Source organism: Alligator mississippiensis, chromosome 4 (assembly GCF_030867095.1).
Source record: "Alligator mississippiensis isolate rAllMis1 chromosome 4, rAllMis1, whole genome shotgun sequence".
Taxonomy (NCBI): domain Eukaryota; kingdom Metazoa; phylum Chordata; order Crocodylia; family Alligatoridae; genus Alligator; species Alligator mississippiensis.
In genome coordinates, this window is record NC_081827.1 from 136,850,347 (window position 1) to 136,872,629 (window position 22,283).

At 42.7% G+C, this 22,283-nt stretch overlaps 1 protein-coding gene and 1 long non-coding RNA gene across 14 annotated transcripts in view; one reads left to right on the forward strand and one right to left on the reverse strand.

Annotated features, from left to right (window-relative positions):
- The window catches only part of BCL2L14 (BCL2 like 14), an 85,704-nt gene extending 77,283 nt beyond the window's left edge, over positions 1-8,421 (forward strand). For all 13 annotated transcript variants that reach the window (XM_059726665.1, XM_059726668.1, XM_059726671.1 and 10 more), the window contains 4 exons: positions 3,925-4,068; positions 4,246-4,313; positions 4,839-5,111; positions 5,813-8,421. In XM_059726665.1, coding sequence (XP_059582648.1) covers positions 3,925-4,068; positions 4,246-4,313; positions 4,839-5,111; positions 5,813-5,854 — 527 coding nt within the window. In that variant the 3' untranslated portion in view covers positions 5,855-8,421. The remainder of the gene's footprint in view (positions 1-3,924; positions 4,069-4,245; positions 4,314-4,838; positions 5,112-5,812) is intronic.
- LOC132250221 (uncharacterized) lies at positions 109-21,246 on the reverse strand. Its single transcript, XR_009461867.1, has 3 exons — positions 21,010-21,246; positions 3,872-4,037; positions 109-3,601 (listed from the first exon to the last, which is right to left on the reverse strand). It is a non-coding gene; the product is annotated as an uncharacterized LOC132250221 (long non-coding RNA).
- Between the last annotated feature and the right edge of the window lie 1,037 nt (positions 21,247-22,283).

Consider the following 22,283-nt stretch of genomic DNA (forward strand, 5'->3'; position numbering starts at 1 on the left):
AGGCCCTCGGGGGTTTTTCCTCGCGCGGCAAGCTGTGGCCAGCAGCCCAGACACACCGGGTCAGGGAAGACAGGCGGCACGTTAGAATTAGGCACGGACACTTAGTGGTTGATTTAAGATTATTTTACTTACACCGAAGATGGTCGCGGTGCAGGCAGGAAAACTTGCTTGAGTTGCGGTTACAAAACAAAACAAAAAACTTGAACCTGCAGAACGTAAGGGTACGTCGCAATGGGGTTTCGGTGATGGGAGATGAACAAAAACCTCGAGAGTTCGTCGCAATGGGGGTTTCGGCGACGGGAAGAAAAAAACTGCAGGACTCGAACCCCAGGTAGAGCTCTGGATTCACTCACACGAAGTTTGCTAGGCTCCATGGAACTTGCGCGCAGGGAAGGGTACGTCGAGGGATCAGGCAGTGACGGGGAGAGATGAGAGGTTGATCAGATCCCTATAGCCTTCTTGATATACATGCTGGGTCCAATAGGCTCCGCAGCGCTTAGAGATCTTCACGAGACGTGAAGTTCTCCTCCTGATAGTTGTGGAGTCCTCCAACTTGGGCGGAAACCACTCAAGCCTCTTATACGGCTAGCAAGCCAATCGCTAGCCGCCACGTAAGAATAATTTAGAACTGGCCAATAGTGGGGCATGAATCTGAATACAAATGGCAGGAACTCCTTGCAATGTGCATTTCCTTTCTGCAGCTCAGAAATGCACCCTGCAAAGAAAGCTACGAGTGGCGGGAAATAATTCAGCAGTGCCGAAGCACACACAAACAAAAATCACACCCTTGGGTTGTGACAATTAGGAGCAGCTAATAGACAGCAGAATTGCAGTAGGCAGACTAGCTTGATTAATGGAACATCAAGACCATTAAAAAGAAGAGGGTCTTTAACACCTGTGGAATGAAGAGTTTAGAAGGAATCAGATTTTAATGAGCCATGAAGTCTAGTGACTCCCTTACTGCTGTCTAAAGAGAAATGCTGGTGCCGCTGCCAGGCTGTTGGCTTTAAACTTTGGATGGAGCAGGAATCGAAGAGGGGTGCAAGTACACCAGTGCACCTCCCCTGAATCTGCCTCTGACTGCCTGAAGGCTCCTGTTAGTTCATTCCCCTCTACCCACTTGGTTTCTGTTTCTCTCCTTTTTGCTGGCTGGTCAGCCCCTAGTTTTTTCCCCCGTATTTGTTTTAATGCATTTTATGCTAGCTGTTTTGGTTTTCCTAACTAGGAAACAAAATTGCTTGACCATCGTTACTGCCATTTACCTACTTTCACATATGGTAGATTCATGCTTCTTTATACTGTGAACTCATTTTGCTGGCCATGACTATCCTGCCACAATAAAACAGCTATACAGATCTGGTTTTCCAAGTGCTGGTGCACTGTCTCTGATACCTGGCCACAGGATGTCATGAACAGCAATGTAAAACAACCCAACAGTAGGATTGCCAGTCCTGTGTAAGACCAGTAAGAAAGGACTGTGAAGGTCTTCCCACAGGGGAGGGACTCTTTCCTACATCAACACTCAAGAATGACATAAGGGCTTATTCACGGGCTCTGTCCATCTGCAGAGCTAAGGCAATCCATGCATACACCACATGTCTCGATCCCTTCTGCATTCTTAGCATGCCCTGTGCCCAGGCATATTGGCTCAAATGTAGCTTTGTTCCAAGCCTTCCCCCACTTCTCCCACACAGGTCTCCCACTGCTACAGAATCCCTTTGAAGAGTCCCTTAGTGAGGAGGCAAGGGACGATAACCTAAGATGGGTAGATTCTGAGAAATTTCCATGCAACCACAGGGAGGAGTGGGACATGGATTGCCCCTCAGCAAAGAGTCCTGCACCTACAAAGATTATTAGTGGGGTATTGGGAGGAGGAAACCCTGCTGCAGAAGAGGCTGGCCTATTCTTGGCTGCACAGTAAGCAAGAGATTTGTTTGCCCATGTCAGCCTTCAGATTCAGGGGGCCTTTCTTGGCTCGTTATTATCCATAATTTATTGCATCTTCAAATTCCATAGATCCCCCTACCTTTCTATAAGGTGTTGTGTTGATTCCACCATGTCTCCCTGGAGAACTAGTTTGTGCTCTGAAATACGAGGGTTTAGAAATGGCAATGGGATGTTCTGTAAAATTTTCCATGCTGATTTGGCCCAAGTAAGATAATATAGAAGTTGTCTCCAAACCATTCATTCTCAGCTATCTTCTAAATTCTCCTAAACACCTTGAAGCAGCTCCCAACCAACAATTCCCCCAGATGTTAGATCTCCTAGCATCTTCCAGTTGAATTCTCTGCATAGATCCCTCCCTCCTAGCCCTCTTGTCAGGAATAAGTAGCACCAACCTGAAGAATCCCTAGTTGCCACTTGTCTACCTGTGCATGCCATATTCCGCCTTTTATTTTTGCTTCCTTCCTAGAAATTGAGACAAATTGTTTGGCTTTTCTGCTTTAAAAATGTGATGCTCCTTTTAGTGTACTGTTATAGTTCAGCCAGCAGGTGGCAGTATGACCCCAACTAAAAATGCCAGTTGGAAAGGCTTTCCTTGAAGGAAGTGTTGGGCCCAAAATTCAAGCTGCAGTTATGTTTGAGCTAAGGCATTTAATGCATGTTTAAGGCAGTGGTTCTCACCCTTATTAGACTCAAAGCACCCCTCAATGTGCCAGCTCTTCGCTTTCACCTCTCTTTTAACTATGGAAAAATAACAGCAATTTTTCTGTGGTGAAAAACTCAGAAAGACCACAACAGTTCAGGACATTTTGAAACTTTGGATTCGTATTTGAAATCTCTGGGTTTATCTTGTGAATTATGTTCAGGTATTTACATACCTAACAATGTTAATATTTTGCAACACCCTGATTGAGAATTACTGGTTCAGGCATTCTGCAGAAATGGACCGTGCTTTTTGAAATCCTGGCATGTCAGTCCTAGAGTTTGCCAGCTCACAGCCGAATGGATGAATCCTTGGACTGAGAATTCTTTTTCCAGAATTGGGTACCTAATTACATATTTAAGTCCTGGAAAACTTGGCTTTTTTGTTGTTGTTGTTGTTTGGAAAAGTGTTGACCACCCAGCAACTCCCAGACAAAGTGTTTATAAAACTGCAGTCAGTGCTGGGTCATCCAGGACAAGGTGTGGAAGTGGTTATTATTAACCAAGGCGCTCCACAATAGAGGTCCTATGTTACTATGTGAATTGTACACACACACACACACACACACACACACTCTCTCTCTCTCTCTCTCTTTCTCTCTCTCTCTCTCTCTCTCTGTCTACTGGTAACACAGGAGCTGCCATCTGGTCAATCAGGGCTAAATGCAAAATGAGTTGCTGCTGGAAATTGCTCTGTCATGACAGCAGCTATTCCTCCTCACTTAGCTAGCATGCAGTGCCAATCTGGCTCACCTGATGCCTGCGGCTCAGGAAGGTCCTGGACAAAGTCTTGGCTGCTGTGGATAAGCAAGGCCACTGCTGGACAAAGAACCCTGTTGTTGCACACATCCACAGCAATGTCTAGTCACATAAGGCATGTGTGGCCCCATCCCCATGCTGATGTAGACAGGCTCTGAAGTGAAACTCCTTTGGTTTTTTCAAGTTTGGGCCCAGCCTGGAAAAAGGAGGGGAGAGATTGTTGTTATAACATATTACCAGTATATTTCATAAAGCTGGGCATGACCCATTCATTATATCGAGACCAGCTTTTGCATGGCCTCTAATTGGGGGAGTGGCTGTAAGAGAGTTTGGGGAGCATTGTGGGGGTGTGGTGCACCTTCCACATTATCCATGTGACTCTGAACAATAGCAAAACCCATCATTGGACCTCAGCTTTCTCCACCGTAGGGCAACTGTGGGCACAACAGGTAGAATCATGGCTCACCTGCTTGAGGGCCTAACAAGGAGGTAGCTCTTCTTTTCTCTCTCTCTTCCCAGCTAGGGCAGAGACCATCAGCCATGTTGCAGACAGACTTGTCAAGATAGTTCGTTCCAAATCACCATCAGATTCCTCGGGAGTGGCGTTCAGAACATTAGTGCGTACTCCAAGCCTAGAAGAAGATGGGAATGACACTGAAAAAGGTAAGACTGAAAAAGGTAAGACTGAGGTTCCGCTGTGGTTTATTAAGTATTTCTCTCGGTCCATGATGATACATGGTCACAGTGCCCTTTCCAGCTGGTATGGTCTCACGTAGACATGCCATTACTTGTATTCTGTTGGAATAAACTAACTGTGTCTTTTATTTTTTCCTTTAATAGATGAAGAAAAGATAATAGAAGCAATTGTTGATTTGTTAAGAAAATCCGGAGATGAACTGGTGACAAAGGTAAACATTTCATTTTTAACATAGCAATCCTGAGTCTGTCAGTTAGAGTGGAACATAAGATTTTCATTACTGAAACTATGAATCTCTGATAGTTAGCTCCCAAAGCGAGTGGCAAGGGTGGTAGAGTTTCTGTCTCCTATGAAGGCCTACCATGTCACACCCTGGAATCAGTGGGAAAAGCACACACAGTATAATTATGTCCCTACATGCATGATCATGCATAGAGTTTTTTCCAACACAAGAAGTCCCATTGATTTCAAAGAGGATTATTCATACAACTGTCTTGAGTAAATTGGCAGGACTGTCCCATAAACCTAGAAGTGTAGGTTTGTAGAGAAATGTGCCAGGCATGTTTGCTTTTCTTAAACTGCATTCTAAAGATAGTGTTGATGGCATATTTCTAGGAGACAGTAATGTGAGCTCTACATTTCCAGGCCCTAAATTCTATTCCCCCCCCCCCTCAGTGAAACCCCATTATGTTTATTGGTCTAGCTTGAACTGACTATTCTTTATTCTTATTTTCAGTTGGAACAGGACAGGACTTTCCATCAGTATGTCATGGATATGTTTTCCTATGCCTTCTTCAAAAAAGTCACTGATCAGTTCTTGGAGGATATCCCAATGGATTCTATAAAAGAGGATGAAGACAAAATCCAATACACTAAAGTTGCTTTTACACTGGAAGTCGCAACTAGACTTACAGCTGTGGACAACCATCCTATGAATCTGGTCCTGGGGTTTGGCTCAAAGTACCTCAAAGAACATTTTAGCCCTTGGATTCAAAACCATGGTGGATGGGTATGAGTTGTTTGGGGTTTTTTTTTCTCCCCTCCCCCTAGGATTGGAAAATAACATATTTATAAACTATTAATTTCCTATGCTGAAAACAGTGTTAGAAAATTCTGTGAGTTAACTATCATTTAGAGGGCATGAGTGGACAGGTATGAAATTACATTGCATAATGAGCACCTACTTGTGAGCCTGAGAATATATCAGGATCTGTGCATCTATAATCCTTCATCCTATGATGTGATCTTGAACCTTTATGATGCACATCACAACATACACTGTCTCTTAGTTCCTCTTGATCTCAAGTTCCCCCACTGTCTTCCATGCTGTCATTTATGTTAGGAACATGTTTCCATTTTGACTGTGCAAAGGAGCATTTGGTTTCCTTCACATCCTTCCTCAGAAGCCATTTTGCAAAGTTTTTCCCAGGCTAATCCTCTTACCAAGATGTTTCCCTTGATGAGGTATTGGTCCAAAATATCTCAGCTGCCTGAACTTGACCGCAAGTCCCTCACTGCTTGCCTTTCTGTGTTCTGCAGAGTAGGGGGTTATTTGTCACTATAAACTATGCATCTCCTTCAGTCAGGAGGACTTGTTGCTCAGCAGTAGAGGCATCCTTTGCTCTGAAGCACATTGGGAGCATCTGAAATGGCCATAGGGGTTATAGGATACATGAAGTGCCTATGTCAGATTCTTTTCTTCTCTTACAGGAAAAGGCTTTGGAATTGTTGGATGAGGAAGAAGTAGAATAAATTTGATTCACACTTCGGAGCTTTGGCAGCTAATCCAAACTAAAAATGAATTGAGAGAGGGAAACTTTGACCTTCCTCAAACCTGGGGGTAGGATTGTTCTTCAAGCCACATGCTGCAGAAATATTCTCTAGTGCATATGGAAACAAGACTTGCTGCCTTTCTTGTGATGAACAGATACCTCACCATACAGGAAATGCAACATTGTAGCTTCTGTTAATGTGAATTCTGGTGCGGTTTTTGGGGTTTTTTGGAGGGTGACGGTTGGCAGAGTTGCTTCCCAATATTTCCATGGATAAATCATTAAAATGTGCAATCATGAACAGATTATAGAAATGGGACCAGCTTTGCTATAGAAGTTGTAAAGTTAGATGCTGCTAGTGCTTTTGTGCCATTATCACACCACACTGAATCACATTTAGTTCCTGTTTTGTGCATGCATGGCTGTGGACTCTCTCCATTTGGAGTGAAAGGTCCCAGTGATTTCAGTTGAAGGGCTTTCATAGTGAGAAGACCCATTTTCTTCAGACCTTTAGCTCTGTTCTCAATGTCCACCCCAGAGAGATCAACTTGTATGAGCATTTCTAACTTAGCCTCTCTGTTTATAATGTACTACCCCCCCATGCATATAATATACATTATTCGCATAAGCATTAATTTTGCTAATACAAGACTCTCAGAAAGGCGAAGTTAAGGAATGTTAAAACTGTCCTCTGACCAATAAAGAAAACTATTTGTTGTAACATTTTAAAAGAGAGCCATCTGCCAGGGAAACTGTTCCCAATATTGCTATTTGATTTGTAGCCCATTTGGCTGATATTTAATTGAAAAAAGGAGGAATTTAGATTCTTAGGTGTAGTTATAAAATTTGGATCTTTCTCTCCCTAGCACGTGACTCCATCTGTAAATGGTTACACTTGGTGAAAAGACTTAGGTGTCCTTTCACTGTGCTCAGGAGAAACATTGGTAACCATTAGATGGAGGAAACAGTGTATTAAAAATTCATCTGAATGAAATTAGACCAACTCTCAATTCTTTGTTAAATATGTTGGTCTTTAAGAGTGAGTGAGGACTGATAGGAGCCAAAACTAACTTTCTAATTAACTTTGAAATTATGGTATGTAACAAACACTGGCTGTTCTCCCTGGGAGCAGATTGATAAAATAGGAGATAGTGACATAAGGAGGGCAGTAGAGGCAAATTTTTGATGAACATTTCAAATGTACACCAGAAGTCAGACAAACTATAGCCTAACTTTTATATCACAAGTGACTAGTGATTTATGCATTTCCCCTCTGAAAATCAGGTTGTCTAATGTGTATCAAATAGGGTACCTACAATCGCTAGTCACTTTCCATAAGTTAGGATTCATACCTACATTTCCTAATCCTAGATATTTGAAATGCTCTGAAAATATCCAGCCATACTTCTATCTCTCTTTTTGCCCCCTCTCATGGCATCTTCTGTAGAAGAACTTAGATTGTGACAATCTTGCTGTATTACAATGAGTGTCTAGTGCTACAAGCAGAGGCAAAGCTGCATTGTAAATGTAAAGGGGAAGCCATAATAGTTTCAAATCAAGATACACTGACCCTTTCACAAAGCCAGATACTCAACTGTCATGGCTGAGCCACATCTACCTCATCATACCAGCTAAGGATTTGGTTTGCAGTATTAAACTATTGAAACTTCCTGTTTCTGTGCTATGTCTGACTGGCTGATAGAATGGCAGTAATTTTGTCTACCGAACACTGGTATTGCAAAGTGAATAATTTTTTTGCACTATTAACTCAGTTGATTCATGAAACAGGCTTAGTGAACCAGGCTTCAACACTAAAGCAAGAAGGTACAACTCCATGGTAAATGTCCTACACCTGTCTTTAATCCACTGTATGTTTTAGCTAAAGACCAGCTTTGTAGTACATAAACTTCTCCAAGTTAGCTGGATTCTGACTACTAGAAGCCATATTTTATTTTATTTTACTTTATATTTTCCTGGTTTCAGTAGCCATTAGTTGGTGAATAGGGTATGGACCTTTTGTTGTGTGCTTTATTGCTTCAAGGTAACCATCAGGCCTACCTACAAATCTGCCTCTTTTTTCTTTAGTTTGGTGCTACTTCTGGATTAGCTTCTCAGTGGGAAAACAGGGTCATAGAAAGAAAAGCACAGAGTTTGGATGGAACACTTAAAACTTAGCCATCTAAAACAATATTCAGCTGTGTTTTATTTTTGCACTGTGCTGCTGAGCTGGGATGAGGGACTTTCTTTGGTAGCATTAGGGTCCAATATGGAAAAGCATCCAAGTGAACTGTTTCTTATTTAAATGTTCTTCCATTTGCCGTCCACATCACTTCATCTTGAAGTGCAACCTGCTCCTTTTTATCTCAGGTGGTAACCTTCTTATGCTGAGGATGAGAGCTTTGATCCACTGGAAGAATAGCATGTAAAGTTGTACACTGATGCCATTGAAACTTGATATTGCTATTGCCTAGAATTAATTGACCAAATCCTTTTGGATTGGCGGTCCAGTCTGTTATCTGTATCAAATAAAACAGCACAATAAAACTACTTAGTTTTCTCTTGGTATCTTGTATTGTTGCAGTGGATGCATGGTTAACCCTTCCATTTACCCCAATTCTTTCCCCATTTATTTTTATCTCTAATCCCATATAGAGAACTTTAATGGAACCCACAGCTCTCAAGATAGGGATAGAGACCTTATATTCCCATACCCAAGGACCTGCTGTTAAGTGCAAAGCTGTCCCTTTTATGTTTAACCAGATCAGCATTCTGCTGTTTGTTATAGCAACAAGCTTAAAACTTAAAAACTCCATGCTATGTTAAAAGTTGCAAAAGCCAGGATTAAAAAATGGGTATAGCTTTTGCCAAGATTTTTTGTTTAAAGCCTAGTAACACTACCCTGTAGGTGGGGAAAGAGGGGGGCATGCAGCATGTGCGGCCCCTTAGAAGTGGGACACCCCTGCAATAGCATATGGCTTCCTGGGCTTTCCTGGTAAGCTAACTTGCTTTACCACTTGTAATCTATGACCCCAGCCCATGGACCAATCCAGAAGGGAGGTGAGGAGGGTGTGGCAATCCCCCTTTCTCTGTGCTCACTGGCATGTCAGCCCTGTTCCTGCCAGAGCTCATAGCAACTGTGGAGCTCTGAGCACCAATCAGCTGGTGAGTATGACACCATTGGATTGGTGTCCCCCTGCTTTCACATGACTTCACTATATTAAAAATTCATCCCCTCTGGCTTCTCCCCTGCCCCAGCATAATGCATGCCCCCTCTCAAAGTCCATGTGGGCTATGAACGATCAGCAAATGAAACCTGCCATTATCTTTGGCTTCTGGAACTGATGTCGCCCCCATCTTCCCTGGTTGCTGGGCAAGTGAGACACAAGGCAAGTGGACTTAGCTCCCTAACATGCCATGCTGCATTTTCAGTCTACAGGGCTGAACACAAGTGAAAATGCTGCTTTCTGCTTAGGGGCCATCGTGACTGCCACACCAACGTGAGGTCAATAGGAGATAGATAGTAGCCCTATGGTCAGCCCTTTCCTGTGAAAGCAAACATTCTCTCTCACACTCGCACACACTAGGGGATGAAAGTGAGATCAAAGGGAGCCATGATCATTACAGGCAGTCCTCAGACTTCAACACAATTGGTTCCTGAAAACCATGTCTTTAAGTCGAAACGTAACTTGGAAGTGATTTTTCCCATAGGAAACAATGTTATAAATGGGGGATTGGTTACTAAACCAAGGCCAATACCCTATTTTAAACAAAAATAACCCAGAATTTTGTACTCAATCAATTATAAATGAGTAATATAGCTACGTTAATGTATTTATATTGTAAATAGCAATCATATTAATTTGGAAGGACTTCTTTGAGGTGACTTTGCTGGACTTTTTGAAGGGCTCTTGGTTGGACTTTCTGAAGGGTTCCTGGCTGGAGTCTTCTTAGGAGTCTTGGCTGCAGGTTTTTTCTGGAGTCTTGTCTGCTTTCTTAAAGAAAGCATCCAAGGAAGTTTGGATAGATGCTCTCCAGGGAGATAGGTGACACAGAGAACTGTTCACTGGCATGGCATAGTGACTTTACAATGTTTGATCAGACAAAACTGACATCAGAAAGTTGAAACGGTGTCTATTTATAAATGTTGTAAGTGCAAAAGGTTGCAACTTGAAACCTAAGTTGAGGACTCCCTGCATTTACATTTCACTGTAAAACTCTCTCTCTGCACAATATGCTCACATGGATGGTCCTGCTTTGAGCAGGGGGTTGGACTAGATGACCTCCTGAGGTCCCTTCAATCTCTAACTTTCTATGATTCTATGGCTGACAGATGTTTCAGGAGAGGAGAGCTGTCTCAATATAGCCATTCCATTGTGCAGCAAATCACCAGGATGAAAAATGTGGAGGGGAATGAGTCAGTGGAGGTGCTTCCCATGATTCATTACCTGACAAGGGGCATGATTTGGAACAAGCTTGGGGTAAAAGATCAGAGCTAGGTTCTTTGAACATGGCCCTCTTAATTTGGGTAGGGCTTGGTAGACATGTTTTACATAATGTAAATGCAACATGTCAGTAAAAATGTTTGACTCTCAGCAAAAGTTTGAAGATTATCAATAAAAAGAAAGTTTTGGGGTTTACAACCCTGGTGGGATAGTAGTAGTACCTGGATTCTAGTTGTGATGTGCTTATATGAAATTGCTAAATGCTTAGGGTACTGTCCAGGCATATGAAAAAACTGGTTCAGATTCTTCTTATGCTAGACTTGGGAAGGAACTTGAAACCAGATCTTGGCTACTGGGGAATCTCAGCGTAGTTCTTTCTTCTGTTGAAGCTATTGCATATTATAGATTTTTTTTTTTTTTAAATTAGTGGAGCTGGGACTCAATTTCAATACTGCAGATGAGTGGCAGCTTTGGGACCATTCATTCTCAGTTTGTGTCCTACTGAATTTTAGGTGAACCTATGTTCCTGCCACAAATGAAGAATTTGTGGCACTCCCATATACCCATTTAAGGACCTAACCAATGGGGTTTTGTAAAATTATCTGAGAAGGGTGTCCTGAGAATACAGTACCTACCAAAGCGGACCCTCCAAGTGAGAGAAGAGGAACACCTAGTTTGTGATTCTATACAGATCTTGGATACTGAGCAGCTTTCCACCATCACAACTTGGCTGGTTATCTACATGCCCAGCCATGGGAATGCAAGAGTCAGGGAATCTGGGCATCTCCAGAGCCACACGTAGAGAGAGACTGAGCATAAAGAAAAACTTGCGCTCTTGCTGCCAATGAAAAAAGTGGCCTAAGAAGTTATGTTAGGAGGCAAATGCACTCAGCAGTGCCCACTGTTCTCTGGCATCATTTAATATGTGGTTTAAAAAAAAAACCACTGGAGATTTAAAGTAGCTGAGTCCACTTACCTGCAGCCACATTTATTATTTTTTTAAATTAAACTTGTGTGACTTCATGGTTTGGGAGAGGTGCTTTTCTGTCAGCAGCTGGGATACAAACAATTTTATGTGGGGTGAGGTTACAAGACTTGTCCCAAGTGTTGTCATCTTAAGCTTCAGAAAAGAGGAGGTGACTGTGACCTTTCAAATGACCTCTGCAGATCTCAAAGCTATAGAAGGCTATTAGTAGCAGCTAGGTCCTGCCAGTATCAAAATTAAACGTTTCTGAGTGGATTATGTGAATTTGCAATATGATTTTTAATCCTTTAGGTCACATTTACATGCTTCTTTCCACAACCATGAAGGCTAAAAATGGTGGGGAAAAGGAGGGGATGTAGGGCAGAGGAGGAAGGTTGGTACAAAAAGGGAGGTCCTATCTAAATGCATGACTCCAGAAACTAAGATTAAGTAAACACCAAACACTGTGAGACTCCTAATGAAATCACAACACCAACACCCGCCCTCCAAGAAATGCACTAGAGTGGTTTTAGGGATGGGAGGCAGACTGGTTTTGGGGATGAGGTACTGCACAGAAGGGGGTGTTTCATTACCCAGTCAATCACTTCTTTATACAAACAGTATGCTGCAAACAGGGCTCCCTGATGGATCTGAAATCCACAAAGACCATCTACTACGAGGAAAGCTCAGTTAAATGATCATTGTGCCAGGAAGTGAGGAAGCACTTAACCAACTCTCTCTTGTGTATTAGGGCAGCTACCTAGGTAAGGTTCAGCAACCAATAATGGAACTAGGAAATAATGGGCTCCTAGGGTAAGCATAATTTTTGGGCCACTGATTAAAATAACACAAAATGCATAAACATGTGGTGCACTAATAAATAATATGTCAGAACATAAATAAATAAATAGTCAAATAATATTTTCTCTCTTTTGCACTCATCACTACTACTGGAACTTCCTCCCCATAAATTCATCAATAATCTGGTCTGAGTTAATTTTTCTAGTCTTCTCACTTTCAATAGACAAAGTCTTTCTTGTACTATCATGCTATGCAGAGAATTCTTAATTATACTGAGTTTTGAAAAAGAGTGTTCAGCACTTGATGCAGTAAAAGGATGGTTAAAAACAACTCAACCATCATACATATTTCAGATAAAAACTTAATGGCAAAACGTTGTTATCAGCAATCAATAATTTAGCCAAATCTTCTAAATACAAGCGATTCTCCAGGCAAGGTGGCAGAAATCCTTCATGTTTTGTTTTTTTTTTTTCTAACTACTCAGCTTCTTCATATAGCTCATGATCCGTTGCTGACATAAATGTCTTCCATTGAATTATGTTAAACTTTGTAACAATTGCATCCAAGATAAATCCAGGCATCCAAGTAAAGCTAAAATTATATCCAAATAGCCATAGAACACATTAGCTTTGATGCATCTCTCTGCATCATTCAATCTTTCGTGATCATGTAATTCATCAAAATATTTTTAAATTTCTTTCCATGTTTCAATTCAAACTTAATCTCCGCACCCCACTTTTCCAGCATTTGATGGCATTTTGTCTTTAAAATTATTTTGAAAAGCAAGCAATTCTGTTGCACTGCAAAGTAATGTTGCAACTTTGTTTAAGCATATGTATTTATATTTTTAGCACTTAGAGACAGAATTTTGGTTTCCAGAATTTTTTTATTTGGAGCACAACAAGAAACACAAAGGTTTTAAAATTTGAAGCTTCATTGCATTAGTCAAACTTTTTGCTCAGGAGAATTATTCTGAAAAGCAGCTTCATTATATCAGTGTAGTGGAATCTCAAAGCAACGTGACAAACTTCTTAATGACCAGTACATTGGACGTATTCTCTTTAATGTTACCGACAATCTCCAAGACAAAAGCTGATTCAGATAACATGACCCACCACTTTACACTATGTCCAAAGAAAACAGACTCTTTCAATCACCTCATAAGAATATTTTATTTAGGGGATTCCCTAAACACAGTCATTAAGTGTAAGGTTCAAAAAATGTGGGCAGCATAGCATAAACATTCTGCATTCAGTTCTCACAGATATTCTTGCCTGCACTCCAGAATAAACTCTGCTTATACTTGCATCTCCATCCTACCTTTGTCTGTGATGCTTCAATTATCAGATTCACCCAAACAGCCTTGTCTGGATATCTTTTATTAGTCCAACTTAAATAGTTAGAAAAACAAATTTAGCAAGCTGTCGGGTTTAAAAACCCTTCATCAGGCTGAGGAAGGGTTTTTAAACCTAAAAGCTTGCTAAATTTTTTTCCAACTATTTAAGTTGATCTAATAAAAGATGTCAGACTCACCCAAAGAACCTTGTCTGCCTATGTCCTTAGACCACTGCTACAACCTACACCGAACTTCAGTTATCCCACTCTTTCCCTTCAATGCAGTACACAATTTCCTGTTCAAGACCAGCACCACTTTAATTAAAAATTCTGTGAAATCCAAGAAAAGCCTTACTGATTTTCATAGCAGTTGATATATTCATATAATTGGTTTCTATTGCTACATATTGCAAAAATTGACTAGCTAAATCATTTTTTTACTATCTTGGGTTGTATTCATAACAATACAGAAAAATGATGCCCTTTTGATTTCTTCAATAATCTCTCAACACATTTTGACAGCAATTTTGTGATTTTGTTCTGAATTTGGTTACTTAAATATTGAACTGAACTTTTCAGCACGTGAATTAGTTGTTTCAGCACTGGGTTGAATTTAGCCAAGAGTTCAAAGATAGAGAGAAAATTTCTGTTGCCTAAAACATCCCTGTGCCTCCTGAATGCAGGGTTACATATCATCATTGTTAAAGTCACATTGATGTACTTGCCTCCAGAAGTTCTTTGCTGTCTTGATTTCCTTTTCATGATTCTTCTCAATAGTGCCATGTAATCTACACTTCTGAAATGCTTTGCAAGCATTTAAGTGTGGATGTGAAGTATCATAACTATCCTTTCAGTTAAATGACACCAGTCTCTTAAAAACTCTCACCTATGCTGTATTACATGTGGAAAAAGTACAAATCAGCAAAGCCAACATGGCTCATACTGTGTGCACTGTCCAACTTAGGCGAACAACAAAGGCATGTATGGTGTATGGGTACTTCACTTTTTGTTTTAATGGTTTAATAGCTTTGAAAAATTACCATCCACTTTGTTTTTCATCCCATGGAAATGGTCCCTTGGGTTTACACAGACCTTGTAAAATTATAATCTTTTCACCGGACAGCTTGTAATGTCATCCTCAATCTGTGGTACACATGTGTTCCTTCTTAGCACTGTAAAGTACTTTCTTGAGAATTTACTAATCCATAGTTTATTTTGTCAGACTAATCTACATTTAATAGCTAGCATACAACCAGTATTTCTTTCTGTACTATCACTGAACCTTTTACACTGTTTTGCAGTCTGAGAACTGGTACTCAGTATATTATCAACTTGCACTTTTTCAAGAACTCTGTTATTACTCTTCCTTTTGCGGTCACAATCAGTGATGTAAACACACTGAAGTGTGCTTAATTTGGGTAGTTTTGCAGGCAGTTTCAACTTGTCCTTCTTTGCCTTCTGTTTTTGTGTACCATGTTTTTATGTTTAGGTGGCATTCTCAAGAATTGTGATCACCAAATTTAAACAAACTATCCCTATCACAAATTTTCACTCACAGGAAGAAAATGTGGACTGTTGAATTCAAGCCTAGTGATGAGTGAGTCTGGACAAGTTGCTTCCTTGTCTCACGTATATTTAATGGTTAGGAAGCTGGGGCACAACTTATGAGAGGCTGAGGGAACGGTTTATTTAGTCTGGAGAAGAGAAGACTGCAGGGGGGGGATTTGATAGCAGCCTTTAACTACCTGAAGGGTGGTTCCAAAGAGGATGAAGCCAGATTGTTCTCAGTGGTGGCAGATGACAGAACAAGGTTTCAAATTGCAGCAAGGGAAGTTTAAGTTAGATATTAGAAAAAAACTCTCCCATGAAGAGGGTAGTAAAACATTGGAACAGGTTACCCAGAGAGGTGGTAGACTCCATCCTAGGAGACTTTTAAGACCCGACTACACAAAGCCTTGCTGGGATGATGTACTTGGGGATGGTCCTGCTTTGAGCAGGGGGTTAGGCTAGAGGACCTCCTGAGGTCCCTCTCACCCCTAATTTTCTATGATTCTATGATCACGCACTTGATCAGGTCACCTGAGTTTGCTCCATGAAATGAGTACATGGAAGTTGTTAAGGGTGTTTGGCCCCCAACAAAAAGAAAAAACAAACATCTTAAATCTTTGGATCCAAGTGTTTCAGTGAAATAGATCTAACAACAAATCCAGCAAATAATATTTACCACCAAACATGAGTGGATCTAGGATTCTGAAAATGGGAGTGGGGTGAGGGCAGGGTTAGTGAGGCAGAGGCTCCCTCTGGCACCCTGTGCAGAGTGGAGGCAGGGCACAGGGAGGATATTATCTACCAGAGGAGAAGCAGGGGAACATGATGTTTTACCAGCTGGGTTCCCTGCACTCTGCAGTTGCTGTACTGGCTGGGGCTGCTGCAGCTAGGGGACACCAATTGTCAGCAGCCCAGCAGCACAGAATCACCAGGGGGAGCCTAGTCCCAAGCCCCCAGTGTCAGGAACAGCCCCAGTAAGAGCTAGATCCTCCCTGTGGAGGAAACCTGGCTAACCGAGGGGCAGGGGGCTTGGCTGACCCTGCACTGCCCTTTGCTGACTGCATGCTTAAGCTCCTTGCCCCAGGCTTCCTGGCTGCTTGACCCCTGACAAAGCCATAGCTAGCTATGTCAGAGGGGTGAGGATGAGGAGGGAGTTGTGCTAAGCCCTGGAGAACAGGAAAGTGAGGAAAAATCTTCCCAACCCTGGCAAGGGCTCATCCAGGGGCTGTTGGCTCCAGCTCCACTGATGGGAGGGAGGATCACACTTCTCACTCCAAGGCCCCCTGCTGCACAGCCAATAGCTACTACATTCATCTCTCCCTGCCACTACCAGCCCATATGCAGAACCGAGCTGTAAAAACCTCAATTTGGCAACAACTGCAAGAGGGTTAACACAGTATTTACTGGCTGCACAGCAGGGGGAAGAGTGGGATCCTGCGTCCAAAGAGCCAACAGCACTGTGCAGTCCCCCGCTGTCACTCTGGCACCTCACCTCCATTCCAGCACCCCCACAGTGACCCGTCTCTGCTGTTGCTTTTGCAACCAGCTTGGCCAGCATTGGGAGGGGGACAACCTAAGGGGGAAGCAAGCCAGCTCCAGAAACGGGTCCAGCCCCCTTCCAACACAGTGGAGCCCTGAGGTACTGCACACAGCAGGACTGGAAGAGGAATGAAGGGTGGATGCATCCGCAGCCCCGGGATCTGCCCCTGCCATCAAATTATGTCAACATTCTAACCCATTTTTTTCTTACATAAAGAAATTTTTTTTAAATTATGTTAAATAGTACTTTTTGTAGCAAGTGTGCTGCAAATTATGACAATTCAACCATTATATTGAAATCAATAATATATATTTTTTATGTTTGTTGTAGGCTGTTTCTGCTAAATTATGCACATTTTATAGAACAAAATATTGTATACTTCTGGATATGAGATGACAGTCCTTAAAAATTACTCTTAAAAGATGATGTCTACACAGAACAATGAATCCCAAAAGTGTTTCAGGCACTGGATGAAAGTGAAGTTGAATATACAGTACCTAGGATATCAAGAAGGATGGACCGCCTTTAGGCCATGGACCCCAGTGCAGTCAAACTGGCTGCTACAGCTATTTCTCTACCCTTATCAGCAACCTATAACCCATGGACCAAATCCAGTCTGGGGAGTCAATGGATTTGACCCACAGAGCTGGGGCTTTGCACCATGGCTGAGTACCCAGGCAGCAGGGAGTTTTCCCATGTTCAGCTGCAGGGAGGCAGTATAGAGAAGCAGCAGTGGGGAGCACCTGGATCCTAGAACCAGCCAATTTTGAACCTGAGCTGGGCTGTTCCAGCCTGCCAGCGGAAAACATTGCTAACCACTGACCTAAACTGAGGTTCTTTTTATAGTTAGCTTAACCTACACTCCTGTGTTTTATAATTGGCATAAATCCATACATTTGTATCAAAATGTAAGATCTTCTATTAATTATTACTGAAATATTGACATCATCTGTCTCATGTCCAGTTTGGCTCTACTAGACAAATGCATGATTACACCTACTGAATAATATGGAACTAATCCTTGGGAATCTTTCCAGTGGAGGAACTAATAAATATAATTCATGATGTTTCTATAGTTCAAGTAGTAGGGGGTCTAGAGGATTTGTTTGGAGCAGAAGGTCCCATGTTTTGTCTCAGTTTATGGCCATACAGACCAAAGGTAGTTTAAAAAAAAAAACAAAACCCCTAAAGGATTTAAAGTTCTAGGTCTCAAAGGCTTTCAGAGAAATTTAAGTTCTTGCATCATTTTTAAAAATGGGACTTAAGCACATGGTAGTGTGACCTCACATGGGCAGAATGAGCAACTTCTATGAAGCTGTGACATACATTTCTCCATGGAAATGTTCTTTCAGCCCTGCTGAATGTTCTTGATTCCAGCATATATCTCAACATGATAGAAAGTTCAGCACCTGTTCCCCATTCCCAGCAGTCTTTATGCAATGTATGGTCAAGCTGACTAGTCACACATGCTTTGTTCAAGCAAAAAAGCCACCCCTGTGGGCTATATTTTTCTGGGTGGATTTCACAATACTGGCAATTCGGACTTGTTCTATGCATAGTCCAAGCCCTAGCATGAAATGATGTGTAAAAGTATTAGTGAGGAACAAGGGCAGAGTTCAGTACTGAGGGCAGATCTCTGGTTTTAATTAAGGCAAATGCAAGTCAGGAAAGACAATATCCCATTATCGAATAGGGCCCCTGGTGTTTGTCTTGTTGGATGCCGTGTCTGCTTTCAATTAAATGAGGCAAATTGGGCTCTAGTGCCAGAAAAAAAACCAAAATGAGAGCCAGTTTGAGGGACCAACATTAAATGAGAGACAGGATGAATTTATCAACTCCACAAAGCACTTGGAATACACATCGGAAAGTGGATTCAGAAATCCATGGAAATACTTTGAAGGGGAGTGATTCATGTTTACTTTGAAGACTTGGGTTTTTTGTCTGTCCTTCTGCTTTTAAAACAGGTTTTAAGAATCCCACACCCTGCTTTGTTTTATTGAGAGACTTAAATGGCAAATTCCCTTTTGTCATTGCCTAAAAGGCCACATACAACTTACTCTCTTTCTTCATGGATTCAGCAGTGAAAGAAGCCCCCTTCAAGAAGCAGTAGATATTTCCACAAGGACAAACACCACATTTGGTATTGCTAATAAGAAACACAATTTGCCTCCCAATATTGCAGGCTACTGTACTTATACTGTAGTCAACATAAAAGGAAATCTAGCTTACAGCCTAATGGTTTCTCCTGTTAGCCAATGGGAGCATCTACATGTGACGCTACATTGCCGTAGTGACACGCTACAGTGATGTAGTGGCCACAGGTATCTACATGTGACCAGCAGCAGCTTTGCAGTAGCAGCACGCGAATGCACCACTGCGACACAGTAGCTGCTAAAAATTACCATGCGCCACAAGCACAGAGCAGTACAGGCCATTACTGTAAATGGCCCATATGGAGCAGTATGGGCTATCTGCACAGTGCAGTAACAACATCACTGCAGGGCAATGTGTAGACACATGCAATAACATGTCAAGTTTAAGAATCTCATAAAGAAGTCGGATATCACCGTGTCAATTATCCTGTTGTACTTGTTTCCTGGAAGACCAGTATAACTATTTGCCAATTTCTTTGCATGCATATGAAAATACAGCAGTACATAAAAATATAAGCCCAGTAACTGCCCTTGAAAAATGTGAAATTAACACAAACACATACCCTGAAACATTCTGGGCATGTTTTCACTGCCCTCAAAGCTCACTCTTGTCTACACTGAGAACACTTGAGCTCACCCTCTTCAAGCCACAGTACAGCCCATCCTCCTGAAGCTCTGCCAAAGCTCCTCCTTACCCCAACCAACCATAAGCACAGCACTCACTCAAGGTACTGCCGGCTTCAAGCACTGGAAGTCTACCAGCCACAATTCCCACTTCTTGACTTTTGGCCCTGCTACCCCACTGTGTGCGCCTGCTGCCCATAGTCAGAGCTAAGCACAGAAGGAGAGGCATGCAACAGGCGGACTGATTGCTAGAAGGGATCCACTTCCTGTTCCTCAAACACACACAAGGAATCAGTCTATAACTGGTTGCCCTTTCAGTCCTTGGCATATAGCTGGGGAGGGACAGCTCATGTGGTTTAGACTACTTGAGGGCAGCCCTCAGAGTCAATCCAAAGTAGCAGTTGGGGCATAAATGGGGTATCAGGCCTTTGTTAGATTCATATCCAAGATCAGAAGTTAGAGATAGAAAAGACTCATCAGATCACTGAGTCCATGAACAACGCATGCCCCCGGCAGGTGAGGGGGCATGGGCACGCTGGCAGCGGCGGGAACACAGAGGTGGTAAACGCAGAGCTCCTGCAGACGGTGCCAGTGCTAGCGGGGGGGCAAGAGGGGTGGCACTGACCAGGGGTCGGTGACCACGCACAGCCACCCCCTTTTTGTAGGGGGTGCACCACCATGCTCAGGAGGTGCACATGCACCCCCCCCATCCCCTACGCGTCACCCCTGATTGCGTCCATCCCCTTTGAAACAAGAAGACAGAGGAGTTATTACAAAGCACTGATCTTACGCTGTAGAACCTGGAGTATTTGCAGGGTTAGGATCCTAGTCTTCTCTGCAAACCTATGGGTTTGTGAAGCATCCGTGGCTATTCAGAGTCACAGAGATGCTCCATCTTTTATTTGGAAGAGGTGCCACTTCTCCAATCTAGAGGTGTAGCAGGGTAGCTCTGCATCCTGGGCAGCAGAAGCAGCATACACGGTAGTGGTGGTAAACATGCAATCGCAGCTGCCAGGCTACAGGCTACCAGCCAGCTGCTTGCAGTGGCTGCTCTTTTTGCTTCCCCCCCTCCCAATACACCCTCCCCTTTTGTTACATCACTGCTCTAATCAGTTGCTTAGGGCTGTGGCAATGATCCAGCTGAGTGGAGAAGTTGTTGAGTGGCTCATTCTTAATTTGGCCCCTGCAGCAGATTAAGTTGGTTGCCAACCACCTGGGTACAAATGATCCAGATTCAATACTATTGTACTACTCTAGCAATGTAACAGTACTGCAGGAAAAGTTATGGCTGGAATACCCATAACTCTTAATAAAACGTGAAACTTTTAAAGTGTTTTGGGCTGCTAACTAGCAAAGCACCGCTTTTTCAGGGGGAAGGGAGGAGGAGGAGGAAAAGGTGGGTATGCTACTTCAGAGCCTGTCTAGCACAAAAAACCTAAAAGATCATGGGGGAATGGAATTGTCCAGAAATCATCTCAGCCATGCAACTATGTAACAAAGAACATTACCATGCCAAGAAACAAAAAATAAAAAACCCTCCAAAAGTAAAACAGTCTAGTTTTTCATTACTTAGTTGGCTCGCAGCAGCTGGAATCCAGTCTCATTCTCCCACTACCCAGTTACAGCATCAGCAGCTAATCGTGCGAAAGAGCAAAATGAATGCCAGGTAATTGGAAACAAATGTCAAAGGTTTTACAGTGTATGCAGTAAATCATGAATCTGAATTACCAGAGCTGTTGCTTCTTCAGGTGCTTCATCCATTTCCCTTTTCAGTCACGACAAGAGATGGGTTTTTAAAGTTAATTCAGGGGCATTAATAAGAGCACCAGGATTTTTTATCTCCTCTTCCCCTTGCTCACTAAGCTAAAGTATGCAAATATCAGATGTGGTGGGAAGGAGGGAAACAACCTCAAAGAACAGAGAAAAAATGTATCTCAGAACATTAGGGAAAAACAACATCTTATTCACCTTCCCTTCCCTTTCCCTTGACCCCCTCAACACACCAGTGATCCAGGGATCCTGGTTTTCTCTAATTAAATAAATCACAAATCCTCTGATAAAAATTGCAAATTCTCTGATAAAAAATCCAAAATCCATTATTAAAATTAAAGCCCCCCCCCCCCCCCCCAGCCCTGCTGCTGCCCCTCACTCCCCCCTACAGTCTCCCCAGCCCTCCTGGTGCCCCTGTTTTGTATATGCACCTGTGTATGTGTGCACCTGTGCATGTATACATGTGTATGCATACCCCTGTGCACATACCCACCAGCTCCTGCAAATGCCCCAGCCCCCAGCCACTTCAAACCTCCCAGCAAACCCACAGCACCCAGCCGGCTCCTGCAACCCCCCCCCCCCACACACACACACACTCCATCAGCCATCTTCCCCCCCAGTCCCCTGCAAGCCCCACTTACCACTTCACAGCCTCCAGAAGGAAAGTGAGCCTGACCCAAGACTTGGAACTGACTAAAAGCCCCAGGCCCCACCCTTCCCCACTCTCCCTTTTCTCTCTCTTTTTTCTGGGGGTTTCTCACCCTTTTTGCAATCAACTCTTGCAGGCTGGAACTCAGGCAACCTGCAGAGCTCTTTGCAAAAGGGGAAAATCCGTGGGTTTCTCTGCTAAAAGGGGAAATCTGCATTTTCTCTGATAAAACCGTGAAATCTGTGGTTTTCTCCGTTTTTCCATGGGAAACAGATACAGGGATGGGTGGGGTAGATTTCATATTCTCCTTCAATTGAAAGTTCAAGCATTGACTCTGCAGTGCTGTTGGCCAAATAAATGTCTTCCACATTCTGACTTGAAGACACTTGCTCAACTTTAGTATTGGGGCATTTCTCTGCAGGGAGAAGGAAATAGGGCTTTGCAAGTTAGGAAGCAACTGGAACTCCCTTGACAATCTCAGAGCTCTATGGAGGCAGCTTTATCACTGGAAGGGCCACTGGTGCCTGAAACACTGTGTCTTTGAAAAGAGATCAGAAGTCCCAGCACGCACCCTTCCAGAAGC